The sequence below is a fragment of the Carlito syrichta genome, unplaced genomic scaffold, assembly GCF_000164805.1.
Source record: "Carlito syrichta isolate Samal-C Ts95f unplaced genomic scaffold, Tarsius_syrichta-2.0.1 Scaffold308096, whole genome shotgun sequence".
Classification (NCBI taxonomy): Eukaryota; Metazoa; Chordata; class Mammalia; order Primates; family Tarsiidae; genus Carlito; species Carlito syrichta.
Window position 1 is genome coordinate 306,616 of NW_007252192.1, and position 23,900 is coordinate 330,515.

General features: G+C 34.5%; 1 protein-coding gene across 7 annotated transcripts in view; it reads right to left on the reverse strand.

Annotated features, from left to right (window-relative positions):
• Positions 1–202: 202 nt before the first annotated feature.
• The window catches only part of FAM133A (family with sequence similarity 133 member A), a 37,720-nt gene continuing 14,022 nt past the window's right edge, over positions 203–23,900 (reverse strand). For 3 of the 7 annotated variants that reach the window (XM_021715958.1, XM_021715959.1, XM_021715960.1), the window contains 2 exons: positions 13,687–13,770; positions 203–1,058 (listed from right to left, as the gene is read on the reverse strand). In XM_021715958.1, the coding sequence (XP_021571633.1) occupies positions 216–956 (741 nt within the window). In that variant the 5' untranslated portion in view covers positions 957–1,058; positions 13,687–13,770 and the 3' untranslated portion in view covers positions 203–215. Of the gene's footprint in view, positions 1,059–9,447; positions 9,514–9,743; positions 9,778–13,686; positions 13,771–15,416; positions 15,548–23,900 lie in introns of those variants that run through there. The other 4 variants (XM_021715957.1, XM_008064881.2, XM_021715962.1 and 1 more) reach the window with 3 other exon arrangements.

A 23,900-nucleotide genomic window follows, 5' to 3' on the forward strand; every position in this document is an offset into this window, starting at 1 on the left:
AAGGAAAGACAAACAAACAAAACCGTATATCTAAGCTGCAGGCAACAATTATGGCCCTTTCTGGCACAGTGGCATTTGACTGGCAACTCAGTCTAGGAATAATTCTACTAACATAGGGAAACTCATGCATTTGGTTAATATGCCCTATTTTCACAGTTGAAGCTTCCTTTGACTTTGCTTTTTTAAAATATGGAAATCTTGCTTTTTTCTTGATGTTATTCTGACTTGTGACTTGAACCAGACTTCTTTTTCTTCTTTTTACTATGTTTCTTGTGCTGTTTCTTCTTCTTCTTCTTTACTTTTTCCATTGATTTTTCTTGCTCTTCATGCCTTCTCTTCTTTTTGGCTTGTACCTCCTCTTCATAATCTGATTTTGATGAGGACTCAGATGATAAAGGCTTATCCTCAGGATAAGTTTTCTTTCTTTTTCTGCTAAGGCTTCTAACATACTTTTCTTTCTCTGTTTCATCCTTTGACTTCTTTTTCTTTTTTAAAGATTCCTTGCTCTCTGATTCTGATTCATATGTAGAGCTTTGTGACGATTTGTATGAATGGTTCTTCTTTTTCTTTCTCTTTTTTCTTTGTTTCTTTCCCTCATCCTCAGGATCTGAAGAACTGCTTGAAGAATCAGAGCTTGATGAAAAAGACTGACAGGATTTTTTCTTTTTCTTTTTCTTTCTTTCTTTTTTTTTAGATGAGCTCTCATTTGCACTTAATAATTTCTCTCTGCTTTTTTCGAGTTCTTTCTTCCAATTCTCATTCATTTTTTCTTCAAATTCAGCTAATGCCTTAGAGCCCTTTTTTTTGTTTTCTAATTGTTTCTTTACTTCTTCCCAGGTGGGCCTTGGTCGATTCAGATAATCTTGGATTGTTGGGCCTGCAGATTGAGTTGGGCCTCTCCATCTGGCCATTGCTATAGGATTCATATAAGCCACTCGATTATCCCGCTTCCCCATGGTGCCTGATGTTTCCCAGGGCAGATTCTCAGTTGCCACAGAGAATAAGGATAAATACTTTATTTAAGATTTCATCTACTGGTGTACCAAACAGGCTCCATTCTGTGAGAGAAAGAGATGAAATTATTACAAAACATCCTTAATATATGACAAATTATCACAAAAGTTTAATTGTTCATTGCTTATCACATAGTACAGTAGAAATTTCCATAATATGATGCCTTGAGATGAAATGGTATATACATTTAAGATTTGTGCATATTACAGTCACTGAGGCATAAATATAATATAAATTAAACATGTTTTATATATCTCAAGTAAGATTCTAACAGGTTGCTAAAATGTTGAACAATTTTCTTTTGTATTTTATGAGACATACCTGTTTTCCCTTCTTTCATTCCTGCTTTATATGATATATATAGAGAATTTTATCTAGCTAAAATTTGCGCCAAGCAAACATCCAGTTTAAAAAAGTGCAGGATAATCCACTCCACTCCTTTTGACAGAAATGTGAAAGTCATACTTGAAAAATCCTTCTGTCTCAACTCTCACATCCAATCCCTTCCTAAATCCTGCTGTTTAAACCTCTATAGTAGTCCTTGTACATCCATTCACTTCTTCCCAAATATAATGCCATCAACTTAGTCCATGCCACCATCATCTCTCACTTGAATTATTAATCTCTGGCATCTATTTAGTGTTATCTGTCAGGGACTTCTTAGTGTATGCAACAGATATCTCATTTATTCTCTGGGCTAAACCTATGAATTTGGCTCTGTTATTCCTATTTCGCAGATGGAAAAACTGAGTATAAAAATTTTTAGCATACCTTGCGTAAAGTAACAGGACTAATAAATGGCAAAAACAGGATTTAAAATTAATGATAATAAAGCCTAAAGAACAAGAGGGCGAGAGGAAAGAGGCAAGGTTGCATAGACAGGAAGAAGCTTGATTGTAGAAGCCTTCTTAGGTCATTTTAAAATCTAGAATTTGCCCCATAGTTGTAAAAGAGCCAATAGAGTATTTTAAAAAGAAGAGAAAGAGGATCAGACATATCATATAGTTTTCTGTCGGTCTCCATCTTGACACTTGCCCTTTAAGTCAAACTAACATAAACATCATAAGCTCAATGTTACAGACATTTCAATGACTACTGGTAATAGCTTTCTACATTTGATTTGCTGTGTTATTGATCTTTTTCTCCTTTCTCTTTAGTTCTGTCTACCTCCTCTTAGGTATTTCTGTCATTTTCATTCTTACTCCTACTCTAAAAACCTGTCAAATATCATTGTGTCCCTGATTTGACTATCAGAAGCACTTAAGGACTTTAGTTCATATTCAACTTGCAGCTTCTTTCTGCTGCTTGACACATAATCCATTCTAATATCAGTTCCTTGAAATCTATTCCTGACGTCAGCCAGAAAAATAGGAAAAGGCCAGTTCACAAAGGCTTTCTATGCTACGCTAAGGATGTTGTAATTTATCCTTTGGCACTTACAGTGAAGCTAATATATAAATACTGTTTTAAGCACAAGTGTGATATGGTCATATTTGTGTATTTCACATCTATTTATAGAGTGAAAGATGGATTAGAGTCAGGTAATACTGAAGGCAAAGAGACAATTTAAATATTCACACAGACAAAAACTAAAGTCTGAACTAAAATAGTAACATTGTAAACAAAAAGAGAGGGAAATATATGAGCTATACTGAAGAGAGTCTACTGAATTTAATAACCAATTTGATACAAAAAGTGAGAGAGAGAAAGAAATCTAGGGCAAGGCTCTGACTCGAGACATTAGAGAAAAGGCAATGCCAATGACTAGGTAATATAGGAAATGGCACAGACTTTTAGGAAAGGTTCTAGATTCCATTTGGACTCATACAATTTGAAGTTTTTGTGAGACATCTAAGTAAACATGCATGTTAGGAAACTGGATGTATGGGTACGGCACTTTGGAAAGTGATCTGAGTTAGAGATATAGGATTTGCAGTCACTGAGTGATGGCTAAAGTCATGAAAGAAAATTAAGTTACTTTGAAAGAGAATTTCAAATGATAAAAGGTTTGACATTGGATCAAATTGAACACCACCATGCAAGGGGTTGGCACAGGAAGTAAAGCCTACAAAGAGTACTTGAGGAAATTAGCCAGAGTGGTAAAAGCTAGACTGGTATCAAAAATCAAAGTAAGAGTCACAGAAAGATAGGGAGGATAAAGTTTCAAGGTGAGGGCACGAATCCTCATGACTCAGTAAAGTTTACATTTTCTACAATCAGCAGGTATTAATGTTACCTTTGAAACATCCAGTAAAAAGAAATAAAACATATCGTAGACTTAACAATACTAAATGAAGCATATAGGTCAAGGAAAATAAGATCTGAAAATATCCATTATGCTTAGCTATTAAAAAGTCATTAGTACCTTTGCTAATGCTAATTCAATTAAATAGTGAGGGCAAAAGCCATATGACAGTGGTTAAAGACTAAGTGGGAGGTGAGAAAATACAGACATAGAATATACATCCTTAGTTGAGAAGGAACGCGATAAGAAGACAATTATAATGAAGATGCAGAATTAAAGAAAATACTTTTTTGTTCCTTATTTTTAGTATGGAAGAAACTTGGGTATATTCATAGGGCATCAAGAAGGATAAAGTACACAGAGAAAAAGTTTTGAAAAGATAAGTAACAGAGAATATAACTTATGTGGCAAGGTCTTAGAAGATACAGAAAAGAATGAAATTAAACTCAGAGGTAGAGGCACCTCTTTTTCCTAAAGCAGAAGCAAAGAATAAAGAAAGGGTATGGATGCAGTGTTTTGGGAGGGTGGTAGGAGGTGAAAGGGAAAAAGTTTAAGAGCTTTTTGCCAAGTAGCCTTTATTTTCACTAAATGATAAGTGCCAAGGTCATCTGCTAAGATTAAGACAGCATAGGAATTTTAAGACTAGTCATTAAAATTTGGAATAACAGCAGAGAGGAATGGGAGAGGGCACCGACATCAGATTAATGCTATGAAAGGCCTTCAAAAGTGCAAAATCTGTGTGTTCCTTTCCCAGAAGATAAATAACACTGAGAAAAGAGAAGAAGTAACACCAACAAGGTCTCTTGCTCAAACACTCTTTGTTTAAAAAGTATTGTGGTGCCGGGCTTGGTGGCTCAGCCTGTAATCCCAGCACTTTGGGAGGCTGAGGTGAGTGGATTGCCTGAGCATGCAGGTTCGAGACCCACCTGGGCAACTTGGCGAGACCTCATCTCTACAATAAATCAAAAATTAGCCAGGCATGGTAGCGTGCACCTATAGTTCCAGCTACTTGGAAGGCTGAGGTGGAAGAATTGCCGGAGCCCAGCAGGTCGAGGCTGCAGTGGCTGGGAGCGGCCACTGCACTCCAGTCTGGGTGACAGAGTGACACTCCAACTCAAAAAAAAAGAAAAAAAAAAAGTATTGTGGCTTACCTTCTCTGTTTCTGTTATAGAATAATAAAAAAAAAACGTTGATTCTCTGTATCTTTACTAATTTGTATATGCTAAAATTATGTAAGACTACTTGTAAAATATGACAACCATGCTGGTAACCTACATGCTATAATATTTGTTCATTGAATCTTACAACAATTCTTTTTTGATCATCTATCATGTGCTAGACATTATATTAGATGCTATGGAGATTATGGTCTCATAATTGTAATAGTCATTACAGAAGTAACAAACAAATGAGTATATAATTATAATCATTATTGGAAAGATGAAGGAAAAGTACAGGATGCTATGGCAGGTATAATGAGGGACTTAATTCAGAAGGGAAGGTCAGGTCTGAGATATAATGTGAGACCTAATGGATAAGCCAAAACTAGCCAGATGAAGGGGTTAAACAGGATGAGGGTAATACAAAAACCAAAACTGATTGAATGTTCCAAACAGAAGAAATATCAGGTGCTAAGCCCTTAAGGTGAAAAGGCTGAATACCATGCAAAATATTTGCTCTGTTAAACTGCTATAAACTAGTCATCATCTCAATTTTCCTTCTGAAAGTAATTATATTTACACCATTGGTCATTGACTATACTCAGATAATAGTCAATATGAATCTAATTTAATTGAAAACATATTTTAATATTTCATAGTCTAGTTTCTATCATAAATATTACCAAAACAACTTATTTTAGAGACCTTTTCTATTCTACAAATCACTTCATTGAATTTTCAGTCAATGTATAATTGCACATGAATTCTAACAAGCACATGAACTTGAGTTGAAAACATTTTTCGAAATAATTGATGATTCCTCTAAGACTTAATCTGAAACACCCAACTCTTCTGCAAATGTCTGGGCATTTGAATGAGGCCCCTATTAAAAAAGAAAAACTTTAATGCTTTTAGTTCATATTAGCTCACGTAAGTTTAACTACCATGCTACTAAAATAAATGTCTATTAGAAAGTTACTTGAAGGATTGTGTGTATTCAATTATAAAACTATGTAGTATCCTAGACACACATATACAAAGAAATGCATCTATAAAATTATAAAATGATAATAGTCTGTACATATAAAATGATAACAAAATGCACATATAACAATACCTTTAGTATGTTTCACCATTTCACACTGGATGATAATATAGAGAACAACTATAGTGCAATTTAATTCACAGTACAAATAGATGTGTATGGATAAATTTAATAGAGTTAATAATTTCCTAAAAACACTTCACTCTAGCCAGGGTGGGTAATAAGATATCTTTTCTAATAAATAAAAGCCAAGCATGAACACATCCTATTCTGGTTGTTAACATGACTTGTTCTGAAGGAGAATTTATTGCTTTTCTCTTGACTAGAATGAACTTGCTGGAAAACTGTGCTGTGCTGAAACCCTTCTTCTTATGTGAATTCCATCCAGCAGAGTTCTGTCACAAAGAATTCACCATTCTAGGGAAAAGGTGTAGAATTTAAAATACAACTTCCTCTTTCTTCCCTCTCCAGAATTATAAAATGGCAAAGGAACTGTCTCTACCATCTTAAGGATGATACCAGAAAGCCTACAGCAGTAACAAAATATTGTAGATGCACATGATAAAACAGAAAAGAATGGCTATGAGAGGACAGGAGCTTCGAGTGTAAATTTTAGTCAAGGTCTGCTTTAAAGAAACAAACATTTCACCCTCTAATTTATCTTAAGATAGTAATACATTTTGGATTTTTATTCAGAAAAACAAATAATCATTATAGCTTACCTTTCATGCTAATGAAGTAATAATGTCTTTTTGGTACCAGTTTTTAATTTAAAAAAGTTTTAGGTTTGCAGAAAATTTGCTAGTATAGTACAGAGAATTCCTGTATCCCCTGCACCCACTTTCCCTTATGGTAAAATCTTACATTGACACAGAATATCTGCCACAACTCATGAACCAATACTGACACATTATTATTAACTAAAGTCAATTCTTTATTCAAAGTCCCATTGTTTTTTAGCTAATGTCCTTTTTCTGTTCCAGGAATTCACCTAGGATACCAATTCCAATTAGGCGTCTTATCTCCTAGGCTCCTCTAGACTGCAGCAGTTCATCAGACTTTGTTTTTGATGACCTTGACTGTTTTGAGGTGTAACCACCAGGTATTTATTTTATAAAATGTTTTTAAATTTGGGTTTGTCTGTTGTTTTTGTTATAGCTAGACTTAGGTTATAATTTTGGGGGAGGAAGAATGTAAAAATATGGTACTATTCTTACCATATCCTATGGAGAGTGCATATTACTAACATAATTTATCACTAATATTGTTAACTTTGATCACCTGACTGAGGTAGTATTTATCAGTTTTCTCTATGCAAAATTACTCTTTCCATACTGCACTCTTTGGAAGGAAGTTACTATGTGCAGCTGACATTTAAGGAATAGAGAGTTATGTTTCACCTCCTTGATGAGGGCGTGCCCACATAAATTATTTAGAATTCACATGTACAGGAGACTTGTCTATTAATTTATTTATTCAATGTTTATATCAGTATAAATATATGAGTATTAATTTTATACTTTGGATAGTATTACAATATTACTTTATTTTGATGCCTATATTGCTCCAGATTTGGCCATTGGAAAACTCTTTGAGTTAGCTCCTGTGTCCCTCTGACATAACTCCATTTTGTTTCTTAAGTTTTTGGTTCTTAAAAGATGCTCCAGGATCATTTTGTATAACTCCTGCATTAGCCCTAGAATTAGACATTTTCACAAAGAGCCCTGGTTCTTTTTACTGTAGAATGATGTTAGAAAACAAATCCTTGGCACTAGGGCAAAGGAACAGTCTCTATCAACTCTAGGTGTGCTCATTGCTATTGGAATATTGTTGCTTCTAGGCTCTCTCAACAGATAGATCCAGAAAACATATAAAATGCTTGAATTCATTCAATCATATATTAGGTTTGAACTAAGTACTTGGCACTGAGGTTATAGGGATGAATTACTTAGGAGTGGTTTACAGAACACTGTGTTGACTATAACATGACATATAGGTGATAGGACTGAATCATCAATAGAGTCCATCATGTTTATTTCTCAAGCTGTAGGCATGGACCTGTTCTGCACACATTTCTGAAATTGCTTGAAAGACTCAGAATATAGTTTAAAGGAAAGAACAAACTCACTCAGAAGAATTAAATTCTTAAACTTTGTCCCTTTAGCATTTTATCCCAGTCGAGAAGCCATGGACAAAATAACAATAGTGCCTACACTGTCTGTGCCAATGCTTTAGAAAATCCTCCACAGAAAACCATTTAGACACATACATAACAAATTCAAATAGCCTTTTCCAAGAAGGTATTTGTTTTGTCAGTGTGTTTGGTATGTTTTGGATACTTACTAGCAATTTTCTTTCCTTCTTTTTTTATTCCCCCCCCCCCCAGAGGAAGAAAGGAAGGAAGGGAGGGAAAAAGGAGCTCACTAGCAACTTTCTTGATTCTTCTTTGACAATAGATTTTGCTCTAGAATGCTGTGTTTAGATATGGTGAGATATGAGTATATATGGTACAACAAAAATATCCTAGAGCCTTAAAAATTCCAGTCCTTCTATTCAAGAGGTCATCTTTCATAAGCCAAATCTAATTGAATACAAATTTCTTTCCATCTGTGTGACATGACTACTTCTATAAAAATACATCTCCCTAAAATAATGTTTGCTCCCCATATCCTCTGTTCACTCTCCCAGTTTCTATTTAACAAATGTTTCATAACATGAATTTTACAGAAATCATTGACAAGATCCCTCAGTTTTGTTCTGTACTGAACATCTAAGATCAATTTCATTTAGACTAGTATGCAAACAGAATATTATTGAAAACTTTTAGAGTGAGATAAAACTCGACCTTCTATTTATTCCTAATAATTTTATCTACATTTTAGTATTAAACTAAAGTGATGCATTTTATAGTAGACGGCCATGATATGACCCCAAAGCAATGAACTATGCATACAAACTGATTTGTAGTAAAACATATGTCAACATTTCCCTAGGATTCAGTTGTTCCAAAATACACCTGTCATTTTTTCTAACAACTTATAAAAGATAAGGTCCTAAGCATAGGAAACAAAATACCAGGGTAGCTCCTTACTATTTTCCCATAGAACATAGTTCAAAACACATCTACTTATGCATGGCTTCAAATTGCCTTAGTTGGTTTTACATGCATCAGTGCCTCAACCACTACCTTTTGCAACATGCCACCCTTATATAAATTTGTTAATGTATTTCTAAAAACAGAGAACAGAGAATTTGATGTGAAAATACTGGCTATGAAACAGCTAAAAGCACCACAGTTATTTGTTGAAGCTAGGTAAGCTTCCATGAGTCATATATCTTCTCACATTAGCCATGAATACATAGCCCATTTCCTTAAAATTCAAAGGCCAGAGCATATACAGTTATTTGTTACAATAACTAAATTATAGATATCTATTGAAAATAATAGTAGTTGATGTTCAGAAGCATCAAAAACTATACAAATTTGTATTAACATTATTTTTCTGGAATCAAAAGGGACTACATATATATGTCTGACCTGATTTGAAAAACCATGTGGAAAGATTACTCAATATTCATGCTCAGGGGAGAAAAAACAGTTTCTAATTCCAGAAAGAGTATTAAAGAAAAGTTGGCTGAATGAAGGGAGATAAAGAATCTTTGGAAAATTTACTAGGCAGGCCATATTAACTTCATTGATGCAGAAAATGATTAGAGTTCATCGTCATTAGAGTTGAAGATCTAGCTCCCCCATTTGCTTGCTGAGTGCTCTCAGGCAAATCATATAACTGTTCTGTGTCTCAGCTCTCATATCTGTAAATGGAGTTGATATATGATCATTCTCTTTTCCAGTACCATTTCCTGCCCCCAAATTCAAACAAAATACTCTTTGGGCATGGCTTGCAAACTCGAAAAGTCTGTATAAATGTAAAGAGTTGTTATCATCAATCATATAATAATTGTTGCAGTTATTCAACACTTACCATGGATAGGTACTGTTTCAAGTGGTTTGCATGGAGTATCTTATTTAATTCTCAACAACAACTCCAATGAAGTAAGTACTATTATTCCCTGCATTTGACAGATGAAGAAACTCAGTCTCAGAAAGGTTAAGTAATTTGTGCAGGGTCTCATAGCTAGTAGATGCTAAAGCCAAGAACAAACCCCTAGCAGTCCTATTTAAAGCCTGTACTATTACAAAATACTGTAGTAGGAAGAGTGGCTGTGAAAGAATACTATGATAAAAATGCAATGGTTATTTGTAACTGTAAATACATACCTCATGTTCAGAAGGTCACAGTCCAAATGCTCTGCTGAAAGGGCAGAAGAGAGTATAATATTAACAAATATTTATTGGTTGGTAAGTTCCATTTCTATAAATTGGGACTAGTTAAAGCAAGTATTTCACTGATTTGTCAACTTAAACTAAAATTTTCAGATACATGAAGCATAAATCTCTGATGTGGGATGGGGTGGCGATGGGAGTCTAAACTAGTCAATGTATTTTTCTGCATTGCTATGGTGCTAACTTTTGCAATAATGGGAGTAACTTGGGAAAATGGAAATGTGCAGAAAACTCAGTAATACTATTTAAATTATTATCTTCAACTTATTTCCTTACCCAATCTGATAATCAGAGCTGTTAAAATGGAATTATCAATGTTTTCCTTTCTCTCTTTACACCCACAAGTATGGGGGTGCTTAAGTAACAGTGATATCTGTAATTGGCAAAAAGGAAATGGAACCTATCCAAAACAACCTGGATGATCTATAAACTCTACTAATAGTTCCTTTATTTTACATTACAGCTTCCTAACTAGCTATTTGTGTTCCTTTACATGGTGGTATATATTTTTGCCATTTATATTTATAGATTATCATTTGTAAATTCCTTTTCCCTGAATGGACTGCAGATCCCTTCAAATCTAAAGGGTAAAGGCTCTGGCATACCAAGACTACCATGCTGTGTCTATGGTCTTGATAAGAATTCTGAGTTACAGTATTTCCTAATTTGGCCCTTAATACCATGTCATACATACCTAGTTTATCAGCTACTTTTACTTATTTACTATATCATTGCCAGCAGCAGTTGTCATGCAGTAATCAGAAATATTCCACACTGGAAAGCAAGCCATTTTCACCTAGATTCCTTTGAATCATTGCAATCTTTTTTTTTTTTTTTTGGAGTTGGAGTCTCACTCGGTCACCCAGACTGGAGTGCAGTGGCCGCTCCCGGCCACCGCAGCCTCGCCTGCTGGGCTCCAGAGATCCTTCCGCATCAGCCTTCTGAGTAGCCGGAATTACAGTCATGCGCTACCATGCCCGACTGATTTTTTGATTTATTGTAGAGATGAGGTCTCACTGCCCAGGCGGGTCTTGAACCCGCAGGCTCAGGCGAATCATTGTAATCTTTAACTGACACTGAATTAATCTGCTCATATAATTACCTAAATCAAGATTGGATCCCAGTACATTTGCTTGATTTACCCCAAACTCAACAGATAATATTTTTCCTCCATGGAAAAAGTTAATTTGAGCCTGAGAATCCTCAACAGCCTTGAATATGAACATATAGATTACTTATGTAATTCTTTCATATTTCTAATATGCACACATATCAAAATATTGTCATCTTTTTGGTGTAATCAGTTCCAAAATGTTTCAGCATGAAATTCTCCATCATGAAGATAAACATGATATCTTTAAAAATAGAGAAACGCTTAAAATATTTGTGACATACTAACACGGAAGACAAGTGTTTATTGTTTTTCATCTATCTGAATTATTGTCTTGGAAAATTAATCATGGTTTTACAATTTTATTTCAATTGTAATGCAATTTAAAATGGAAAAATATTTTAAATTGCGGTTGAATCTATATGGTAAAAATATATAATCTGAATGTAGATGATTCATTCATTCACTTAACAACTGTTTATTGAGATCTTACTATGAATCAGAAACTGGTGCTAAACAAGACAGACATTTTAGAGGAGGGAAGTAATTAAATTAGCACATTTGGTTTATTTTTATTTTTTTAATTTTAAAGACGTGGGATACAACTCGGGTTTAGGCATACAAATGTTCATTATGCAGGCACCCTTGCTGATGAGGCGTGTCCCCCTCCTCCCCTGGCAGTTTCCCACTACTGCTAATCCTGCCCTACTCCACTGGCAGTTTCCCACTACTGCCAATCCCTTTCTTATACTATTATGATATTTTTAAAATTTTATTTTAAGGATGTGGGATATGATTCAGGATTAGGTATGTAAGTAGTCATTATACAGTTGAAGTTTGGGCCTCCCATTGATTCTCACTTCACCTGGCTTGGGATCATGTACCCTTATTGATGTTACGTGGTGCCCCCCTCCCTCCCCTGGCAGTGTCCCACTACTGCCAATCCCTTTCTTGTAGTATTATGATAAATGTTCAGGATCCACTTATGAGTGAGAACATGTGGTACTCAGTTCTTTGTCCCTGTGATAGATCACTGAGTATGATAGACTCTAATTCCATCTAAGTTGCCAGGATCTACAGGGAACTGAAACGTCCCAAAAGGAAAAAAAAAATAAATAAATAAAATAAACAGCTCTATTAAAAAGTGGGCAAAGACATGAATAGACATTTCTCAAAAGAAGACATTATGAGCAGCCAACAGATACACGAGAAAATGCTCAGCCTCACTAATCATCAAAGAAATGCAAATCAAAACCACACTGAGATACTACTTAACTCCAGTCAGGGTGGCCATCATTAATAACTCAAAAAACAACAGATACTGGAAAGGGTGTGGAGAAAAGCTAACACTGCTACACTGTTGGTGGGAGTGTAAATTAGTACAACCTCTGTGTAAAACAGTGTGGTGATTTCTAAAAGACCTAAATATCGACCTTCCATACTACCTAGCAATTTCCCTTCTGGGAATATACCTGGAGGAAATCAAATCATTCCCCATTTGGGTTTGACTCCAAATATGTAGGATTTTAATATAGACTACTGGGGGTGGGAGTTAGGGACAGAGAGAAGAAAAAGTTAAACAACATAATAAGGAAACAGGCGGACAAATCTAGAATATGGGAGATTCCATTAAACAAAGAGCTGGTCTCTCCTAAAAATCAATATCACTGAAAAAAAAAAAGAGGTTGTTTTAGGAAAAATATATTTCAAGAGACATAATAAATGCCATGTGTGCACCTTGATTTAATCTTGGTTCAATAAAACACTTGTATAGGAGGCTTCTTTTTATAGAAATGGAATGCTCTAAAATTAGATTAAGATGATGGCTGTATAACTTTTGTAATGAACTGTACATTTAAAATGAATAATTATGACAGTATGAAAAATTATACCACAATAAAGCTGTTAAAAGCGTGAGGGGAGGTATCTAGGAGATCTAATATTGATTAGGAATTCAGTGATAAAAAATTAATTTTAAGAAGTTTAAAGATTACAGTATTGAAATTATTGAAAATATCCTTTTTATTAGTCAATTTATGTTGAAATATTTGCATATAAAGCATCATGAGATCTGCAACTTACTTTCAAATTATGCAGCAAACAGAGAAAGCAAATAAATCAAAATGATATAAGTTCTTGACTCTAAATTATGGGCATATAGGTGTTTACTATAATAGTCTTTTACATTTTCAAGTACTTCATAGTAAAATGTAGAAAATATTTTTTGCAAGAACTATGAGTACTTTCCCTAAGTGCAACCTGAATATCATTTATTTAGAGAAATTTTTTTGATGTCCTTGAAAAAGTTATGTTGATAATTATTTGTTTAATACCATTCCTTCCACTATATATTATGGGTTCTTTAAAGGAAAGGATTCATATCTATCACTGATGGAGAGCTCACCACTGAGGCTTTCAAAAAATTCAGTAAACAAGATATTATTTATTTCACTTATTAAACCAACAGAAACCACCTCTCTTAACCCCTTTTCCTCTATCATCTATTACTCAATTTATCTGCTTCCCTGTTTAGCAAAACTCCTGAAAAGACCTGTTTATACACAGTTTTCAACTCCTCTCCTCTCTTGCACTCACACCAAAAGGGCTTTTACCTCAATCACTCAATGTGAACTTTTCTTGTCCAGGTTATTAATGACCTCCATGTAACTAAATCTAACGATCAATGATCATTCTTCATTTTAACCTCATCGGTCAGCATCACTTGACAGAATGGATCACTCCCTCCTCCTGAAACCAAACACTTACCTCAGTTGGCTTGCAGGATAACACACTCTCTTGGTTTCCCTTTCACCTTTCCAGCTGCCTCTTTTCAGTTTTCAGGTTCTTCCACTTTGATCGGAGATAAATGAGAAATGAGATAATTTTTGTTAAATTTCTTACACTAGTTTGGCAGTAAGTTTTAGGTTATAAAAGTAAAACTTAAAGTAATAAAAAAAGTAAACAAATTTAAAGGACACTGACCAGGGCAAAAGGCTCTTTTATTCAGGCAAACTAATCACCAACCTTAGAAGGTTATGATTAGCACCTTTTTACCATCATAGTTATGTGTTTAATTGTAAATAAGTATCTACCACAAATATCTAGAGATTACTTCTTGCTCTCCCACTTTACCCATAATCATTTACTTAATGTAATCTTTCTTTGTTGTCCATTGAGACCCTTCTACTCTCAATTTGATCATTGTTCTAAAACCCAATCTGGTTAAACAAAATTCTGTCTTATTACCTACACTCCTAGTTTATATCTCTATAATGCATTAGACTTAATGTAATTTTAAACTAGTAGTATCAGGGTAATTTTTACAAAATAATTTACTCACCCTAAGCAATTTAATAAATAAATTCATCTTCTATGTTCCTTGGTGTTCCTAAACTTTGATTGCCAACAAGATTGATCAACATAAAATTTTCTGATAGCAATAGTAGGTATTCCTTTAACACAGGAATTCAAAGCATGATCACTGGATGTTGAAGTTATCCAGGTTCTCCTTTTTTCTAACCACATTGTTCGTATGAGCCCTGATTTTCTTCATTCATATACCATTCTTAACCAACTTCCAGCTCTTACTTATTCCTCCCCCTATGTCCTGAATCCTCTTCCAACTGTATATCCTTGATTAAATAATTGCTCATTTCCTGAGCAAGCTTGAAAATTTTTTTATCAGAGAAGTTCTAAGGGCAGCAATCTGGGTCTAGAAGAAAGGACACATAAAGTTTCACTTCCATAGGAGATGCATTGCTTTTACTAAGATTGTTTTGAAGTAGCTATAAGGAGATGATGTCAATTCAGAGGGGATACTGTCTCCCAAGCTACTCTTTGGCACGCCACTTAGCTATTTGCTTCTGCTATGGAACGGGGAGGAATGCTCCAGAGGACTTTATTTTCTGTTCTTCACCTCAACAGTAAATGGTGAGGTGAAGCTGGCAGCTATTTTCATTTCCCAGCACTGCCCCAAATAAGTTTTCCTGATAAAAGCTGCTGTGTATGTCGTCAATGCTCCTTCTGATCTGAATACCAGTTTTGACCAATTAGAGGACTAGAACTTGTTACTATGTTATCCATTCAGCCAGTTAACAGAAATCTAAGAGAAACCAATAAAATTGTTCCCAGCTGTAAACAAACCTTTTAAGAATCACAGGATTATTTAAAGATAGCAAAATTTTCTTTTGAAGAATAGTGCTGCTCAAGGTATAACTCATTAACTCTCAGGATCAGAATCACATAGGGTGATTTTTTTTTTTTTTTTGAGTTGGCGTCTCACTCTGTCGCCCAGACTGGAGTGCAGTGGTCGCTCCCAGCCACTGCAGCCTCGACCTGCTGGGCTCTGGCGATCCTTCCGCCTCAGCCTTCCAAGTAGCTGGAACTACAGGCACGCGCTACCATGCCCGGCTAATTTTTTTATTTATTGTAGAGATGTGGTCTCGCCAAGTTGCCCAGGCAGGTCTCGAACCCGAGGACTCAAGCAATCCACTCACCTCAGCCTCCCAAAGCGCGGGATTACAGCTGAGCCACCGAGTCCGGCTTATAGGGTGATTTTTTAAAGGCAGATTCTAGTGCTTCATCCCAGACCAAGTGGATCAGAATCTCTGGGAGTAAAACCTAGGAACTAAAAATATTTCCTCAGGTGATTATGGTAGAAACTAAAGTTTGAATACCACTGTCATAAGAAAAACATAATCAAAAACGAATACTACATGCCCTTCCATATAGACATAATATTTGCTTCCTTCCATGTAGCTATAATCTACAGTTGTCAGTGTGCCCCAGCACCAAGATTAGTGAGGCTAATTCACACTAGCTAAAGTCACAAGATAACAAAATATAGATCAGAAAGTCAATCTATTAGCTTGTAATGGGGAATACTGCAAACACAGGAATGTTCAATTTGATAACCAGTATATTCTACCTCTATTAGAGAATATACATACACAACCAAATTATAATCAGAGATTTCCTTGGTGATTTTGGAATCATTAAAAAGGGAGTCAGTAGATGTTCTTAATGATCACTGTTTTAAGGTTTAATCTTATGTATTTACCTATCTCCACCACTGAGATGGAGACTAGAGTATTCCAATCTTAACCAGGACACTCTCTTTCCTGGATAGTGCTGGAAACCCACAACTAGCTCTCTGATTTTCTCAAATGCAGCACTTTATTTCTGATAATGCAGTGTCCTGTTAAATGATTACATTTTACTTTGACAATGTATAATCATCATCTGTCCTTGCTTCCCTGTGACTAAAAAGAAATTCTAGGTGTTTCTGAACTGAATTATCTACTCACCAACTATCTCTTGGGTTAATTTTGCAGATAGGTTATCTCACTGGGAATTTTTATTTTTCCTAATTTCACCTTGAATTTCTAGCCCCTTTGTATTGATTTGACATTATACTTTAAAATTTAAAAACATAAGCCATTAACTTTTAAAGAATTCTTAAGTGTGTTTATTAATGGTAAAAGTATCATGGCATAAGTTTTCCATTATGCCATAGTAATTGGATAATATTTTCAAAATATTTTACTGTGTCAAAAGATATTCCAAATGAAATTATTATAAACAACAATAATCTTTTTCACAAGATGTTCAGTCACATTGGCATTTTCTTTCTTCCTTTTTTTTTTTTTTTTTTGCATTCTCTTTATCTTACCCCCACCTTCTTTTTTTTTTGAAGTCACACTCTGTCACCCAGACTGGAGTGCAGTGGCCACTACCGGCCACTGCAGCCTTGACCTGCTGAGCTCCGGCGATCCTTCTGCCTCAGCCTTCCAAGTAGCTGGAACTACAGGCGTGCACTACAATGCCCGACTAATTTTTGATTTATTGTAGAGATGAGGTCTTGCCAAGTTGCCCAGGTGGGTCTCGAACCCGCGGGCTCAGGCAATCCACTCACCTCAGCCTCCCAAAGCGCTGGGATTACAGGCTGAGTCACTGAGCCCGGTTACCCCCACCTTCTAAAGTAAGATGATCCCTGTTCTGCCAACCCAGTGCTATTTTTCTCCGTGGTCACCCATTCATTCTGTTTTCTAAAAAAATGATCTGCTTTTTTAAAAGATCCAAAATATAGGCATTTTTATTGTGCTGGATAATATTCAACATTTGGATTTTAATGAAGATTACATTCATAATCCATTTATCTAGGTAATTCTTTTTTTTTTTTTTTGCAGAAAACAAAGGTGGTTGGTTATTTTATTAGAAAACAAAGGCCACATTTTAATACAACAGCACCAGATATGAGAATGCATACCAAAGAACTAAGAAATTGGTATTCAAAAAGAAAAGCACAATGACAGAAAACACGATCTTCTACATCTTAAGGAGTCTACAACCAGACTAATTGGAAATAAACGCACACCTCCCACCACTCCCACATACACATATGTACAAGTTACATAAGCAAAGATTTATAAAACACAATGGAAGAGAAAGACAAACACACCCACATAGATATGTGTGCATGTTTTCCTTAAAAAGATGTTACATTATTTTCCTTCATTTACTCAACTCAACGAAATTCTTCATCTAAAACTATTTCATAGCTAACACAACAGATAGGAAGTATCATAAAGTAAAAGTTTACATTTTCCTGGGAGCTGTTAATTGGAAGTATAAAATGTGTTTTGCATTATTTAGTGAAAATTCACATACAAATAGAAGACGTTACATAATGCTCGCTATTTTAATTGTAACTATCAAAAACTTCTATACAGTACTATTTACATTAAAGCAGAGGAATATCAATGCTGAAGAGGTGATCGGTGCTTCCAGACTTTTTCAATACTTATACAAAGGAGATCTAAAGAAGACAATATATTTAGATTTATAAGAAATGGTTTTCTCCCCACTGATAAAGTGCTCCCTGACTAAAGAGGAGTCCTACACTGTAGGCAGACTCTTATTAGTTCAGGCCTTTTACACTGTGGAACTACTTCAAAAGAGCAACTTGAAGGAAGCAAATGTTAACTTTGTTGTTATTTTGAAGTCACAAAATTTTGTTATAAAACTTTTGTAAGAAGCATTAGTTATAAAAGGCAATGATGGTAAAATTAGCACTAAATTACTTACATGTATGCTACATTGAAAAGGGCTTTGGACTTTAAAAAGGGTTCTTCTAGACATGCATGTTTACCACCCCCAAATATAAAATAAAAATAGAAAAAAATGGGCTCTAATGTTGCATCTCACATATACTAGTTGTACAACTATAGGCTGATCTTGTAGCCTCTATTAGTCTAGTCTTCGCACTGACAAAATGAGAAAAGTTGTCTCTGTCTATTTTATATTTTTTTTGTGAAAATCAAACATAGTACTATATGCAAACATATTGCAAAAGGGTAAATGTTTCATACTGACGTGATTTCATATTGTTAGGATTATTAATATTAAGAATTATTATAATGTCATAAGAACATATGTTAATGAGGAGACCGTATGACTCTATTTTAAAAAAAATTCCAAAGCAACTTTTGAATTAAATAATATATATTTCAATGACATTGTACACGTGCGTGCATGTGCGCGCACACACAGATAAACTTTTAAGAGGATCATATAAATAACAGATTGATATACTAATGCTGTGTACTAGGTATGGTCAACTTGCATACATATTATTATTTAATCTTTTCTCTGTTTAGTCCATCTTCCATACTGTCAACTGTAGTTCTTACCTTAAAAAAAAAAAAAAAAAAAACCTGATTTGGTCACTTCTTGATGTTTATTTAATTAAATTCAAATTCATTAGCTTAGCAGAAAGACCCTGGCCTCAACCTGTTTCTCCAAACTCATTACCCCTTAACTTCCCCCCCATTCTCTTTGCTTCCTCTACCTATCACATTGACTCCTATGCTGCAGCTGTAGAGAATATCGTTCTATTACTCAAATATTTTGAATCTTTTTCTGTTTGAACAGACTTGTTATTTCCTTTGGCTAAAAACTTTTTTTGTAACCCTTATCTTTCCAGATCCTCTTAGTAGAAAATAATTTCTTTCTACCCTATATTTCCATGACATGTTGTTCACTCATTTATTTATCCAATATTTACTGAGTATCTATTATGTTCCCAGTCCTGTGCTAGGAAATGCTAGTGACATAAAAGTGAATGATATATTCATGGTCCCTAGACTCATACATTTTATGAATACTGACATTAAATAAATAATCCACAAATAGCTACATAATTAAAACTGTGATAGTGACATAAAGAAAGTATACAGCTGGGCAACCTGGCGAGTCCTCATCTCTACAATAAATCAAAAATTAGCCGGGCGTGGTAGCGCGCACCTATAGTTCCAGCTACTTGGAAGTCTGAGGTGGAAGGATTACCGGAGCCCAGCAGGTCGAGGCTGGGAGCGGCCACTGCACTCCAGTCTGGGTGACAGAGTGAGACTCCAACTCAAAAAAAAAAAAAAAGAAAGTATATAGGGTTCCATAATACATGTAACTAGCACCTAGTCTACAGGATTTTTAGGGCAGCAGTAATGATTTATCTGTCAATTATTTCCCATGGTATCAAACATATAAGAAGTACTAGATGTATATGTTTATTTATTTGAATTAAATTGTATAATAAATATCAGTAAATATTTAATCACAATGCTCAGCATGTAATCAATTCAATGTAAACAAAAAAATTCAGTAACCCAAATGTTTCATCTTTACAAGAGAAGTTGTAGTTCAACATGTTTTTTCGACTGAATTGGCATACTCAATGCCCATTATGTCACTGAGGTTTTGGAGTTAGAAGCATTTGGAACATAAATTCTCACAAAAACATACAGATGAAAGCTTCCAGCTATAACTGGGTGAGATCAGAAAATTATTTCCCCAAATAGCATTACCAATTGAGTATCCCTAATTTGAAAATCAGAAATCCAAACAGCCTCCAAAAACTGAGACATTTGGAGTGTCAACATGGTGCTTATATGAGCATCATGGATGAGCACTATGTATTCAGATTCGGGATGCTGAACCAGTAGGTATGATGCAAATATTCCCAATTCTGAAAAATCCTGAAATCTGAAATACTTCTGATCCAAGCACTTCAGATAAGCGATACTCAACCTGTATAAACCTGCTCAAAATTAACAGAAGCAACCATTTCAGCACTGGGGATACTGACCAAAACCATGTGTCCATTTGAGAAAAATTTACACTTGAAAAATCTCTGACTTTGGGATAAGAACAGTGGTATCTGTACCCCCAGCTTACTTGGCTCAGAGGTTCTGCCAGGATTTGTATGTTGAAAACTACAAAACGTTGCTGAGAGAAGTTAAAGAATATGTAAATAAATGTAAAGCTACTTCATGCTCTTGGGTTGGAAGATTATTAATAAAGATTGTTAATATGGTAGTTCTTCCCAAATTGAATGATAAATATAACCCTATCAAAATCCCAGCTGGTTTCTTTGCAAAAATTGACAACTTCATTCTAAAACTGACAAATTGATTCTACAATCATTATGGATATACAGAATAGTTGAATAATATTGAAAAAGTAAAATAAAATTAAAGGATTCACACTTCCTGATTTCAAGATTAGATTAACTATAAAGCCAAAGTTAAGACAAATATAGGCACATGACATTATATATATACATATATATAATACATATATATTATACAGATATATAGAAGCAAAATTGAGAGTTGAAAAATAAATTCTTACATTCATAGTTAATTGATTTTCCAAAAAGGTACCAAGACGATTCAGTAGTAAAAAGAATAGTCTTTAGAACAAATGATGCTGGGATGATTAGGTACTTGTGCTTTTCTTTTTTTCAAAAAAAGTTTTAGGCCCTTACTTCACACCATATACAAACAAACAAACCTCAAAATAGATCACAAACCAAAACCTAAGACCTAAATATAAGAGCTAAACTTTTAGAAGAAAATATATGAGAAAATTTTCATTAACTCGGGTAGGGCAAAGAATTCCCAGATACAATATTTAAAGCATGATCCATAGAATAAAAAAAGATTTGGCTTTATCAACTTTTGTTCCTCAAAAGTCACCATTTAAAAAATAAAAACCTAAGCCACAGACCATGAGAAAACATTTTTAAGTCATAGATCTGATTATATACAGAATCTTTTTTAAACTCTTTTAACTTAATAACTCTTAAGACAAAAAAATCTTAAAAACTGACAAATGATTTGAATAGACATCTAACCAATGAAAATATACAAATGGCTAAAAAAAATCATAAAAATAATTTTAACATTAATCATTAAAGAAATTCAAATAAAAGCCCCAGCAAGAAATTAGTATATATACACTGGAATAGCTATAATAATAAAAGAGACAAATGATACCAAGTGTTGACAAGAGTATGGAGAAAGTGGACCACTTGTGCATTACTAATGGTAATGTCACATGGTACAGCCACTTTGGAAAATATTTTCCCTTCCTTCCTTCCTTCCTTCCTTCCTCCCTCCCTCCCTCCCTCCCTCCCTCACTTCCTTCTTCCCTTCTCCTTTCCTTCCCTCTTTCCTCCCTCCCTCCCTCTCTTTCTTTCTTTCTTTCTTTCTTTCAATTCACTCTGTGTCTCAGGCTGGAGTACAGTGGCATGATTATGGCTCATCACAGCCTCAAACTCCTGGACTCAAGTATACTCACTTCCTGAGTAGCAGGGACTGAGTATACAGTAAGTAGTCATAAAATTAGTATTTATTTAAATTAATCATCCAAATTCCTGTATTTATTTGTTATAAGTTCATGAGCACCTACTATGTTCATAACACTGGGCATCAAGAAAACAAATAAATAATATATGATCTCTCCTCTGAAGAAGTTTATATTGTGGCTTGGAGAGTGATACACATAAATAGTTAGAAAACAGTACAGCACTACCATTCAAAAAAAGATATCAAGAAGCAATATGTAACTAAAAGAAAATGAGGAAACAAAATCAGGCAATTCAGGCATCAGAAAAAGGAGAGCTAAGCTGAGCCTTAGAAGAGATAAGCTGAATATTAAAAAGTGAGAGAGATGGAGAAAAGGCAACTCATATGCTGCTGGTGAGACTATATATTAGTACAGCCACAAAACAATTTGGAAGTTCCTCAAAAAATTAAAAGTAGAACTACCATATGATCCAAAAAACTAAATATATATCCAAGGGATATGAAACCAGTATATCAAAATGATATCTGTACTTCTATGTTTATTACAGCACTATTCACAATAGCTAAGATACACAATCAACCTAACTGTGCGTCAAGAGATGAATGAAGAAAATAAAATGTGTTATATATCTATATACATCTGTATCTATATATACACACACACACAATGTAGTACTATTCAGTCATTAAAAAATAATGAATTCCTGTCATTTGTAGCAACGTGGATAAACCTGAAGAATATTATGTTAAGTGAAATAAGACAAAGCCAGACAAATACCACATGATTTCACTTGTATATGGAATCTAAAAAGTTGTTCTCTTGGAAGTAGAGAGTAGAATAGTGGTTACCAGAGAATGGGGAAGGGGTATGGAAAGAGATTAATCCATGATACAAGGTTACAGTTAGATAGGAAGAATAAGTTCTGTTATCTTATTGCATAGTAAGATGACTAAAGTTAACAACATATGTTTCAAAATAGCTAGAAGAAAGGTTATTGAATGTTCTCATCCTCCTAAAATTATAAATGTTTAACATTATGTATATGCTAATTACCCTGGATCAGTCATTATGCAATGTACACCTGCACCAAAACATCACATTGTACCCCATAGTTACATATAATTATTACATGTCAATCATACATTTTTTGAAAAGGTTAGAGAGGTTGAAAGCATTTCAGATAGGGGAACTGGACTGAGTGAGAAGAGCAGACATGAGAGTTCAGGGTTTACGCAGATGATTGGGGAGAAAGTTAAGTTTTTAAAAAGTAGGCTGAGGCCAGAAAGTAGATGGCCATGAATGTCTGATATAGGATTCCAGACTTGTTAAAACAGTCATTTACTGGTGGTTCACATGCATAGTGGGAAACTGTTATGTGTTGGATATCAAACAATCATTTCCTCTGTCTCAGGGTACTTTTACTTTTGTTTGAGAATAGTTCAACGGGATTATAACCAAAGTCCTTACCCTCATGCAGTCAAATAGATGACAAACAATTACATTAAAAATGACTAAAGTTCTAGTTTGTCTCAATGTCAACATCATGATTAAAATATTCTGGCTATGGGGTCATGCTGTGTTCCCTGTTTCTTGGTTTCCAGAAACACTTCAGTTTCTGGCTGTTTCCAGGCCTGACTTACTAGCTTCCCATAGATTCTGTGAGACCCTGATATTTTTCCAATTAATTAAATTTTACATAAGTTAGTCAGAGTTTACTTCTGTTGCTTTCAATTAAAAAGTCCTAATTAAAGACTGGATTAACGTGATTAAGTAAATTCCGAAGGCCACACAGGTAGCAAATGCAAAAAGTTCATATGTTTGGCTCTGTAATCTAAATTCTATAAAATTACTTACCAGAGAATGTGTGGCAGGCCGAGATTTAAACTCTTGTTTAAACTTTAGTTTAAATTTTCAAATATTCTTATCCCTACATCATGCTGCCATTAAAGGAGAAGTCAATGCAGATTTTTAAGGATATAATATAATGAAAATGGTATTTTAGAAAGGTTAATTTCACAGCAAAATGTAGGTTAGAAGGAAAGCAGGGGAGCTTGAGGTGGGGAGATAAATGAATAAGATGGGGTAAATCATCTACATGGGAAATGACAGGAATGTGAATAGTGAAATGACTGCTGGATTATAAGAGTATAGAGGGAAACAGTTACTACAATACTCTATAATAGTTATCTCTCTGAAATGTGCATCCCATTAATTTTTTTGCTGTTTTATAATAACTTTGGTCCAGTGATTTGAAATTTCAGTCCAGAAAGCATAAGTCTTACTGAATTACACAGAATCTCTTAGTAAGCATGTTATAAACTTAAAAGCAAGTG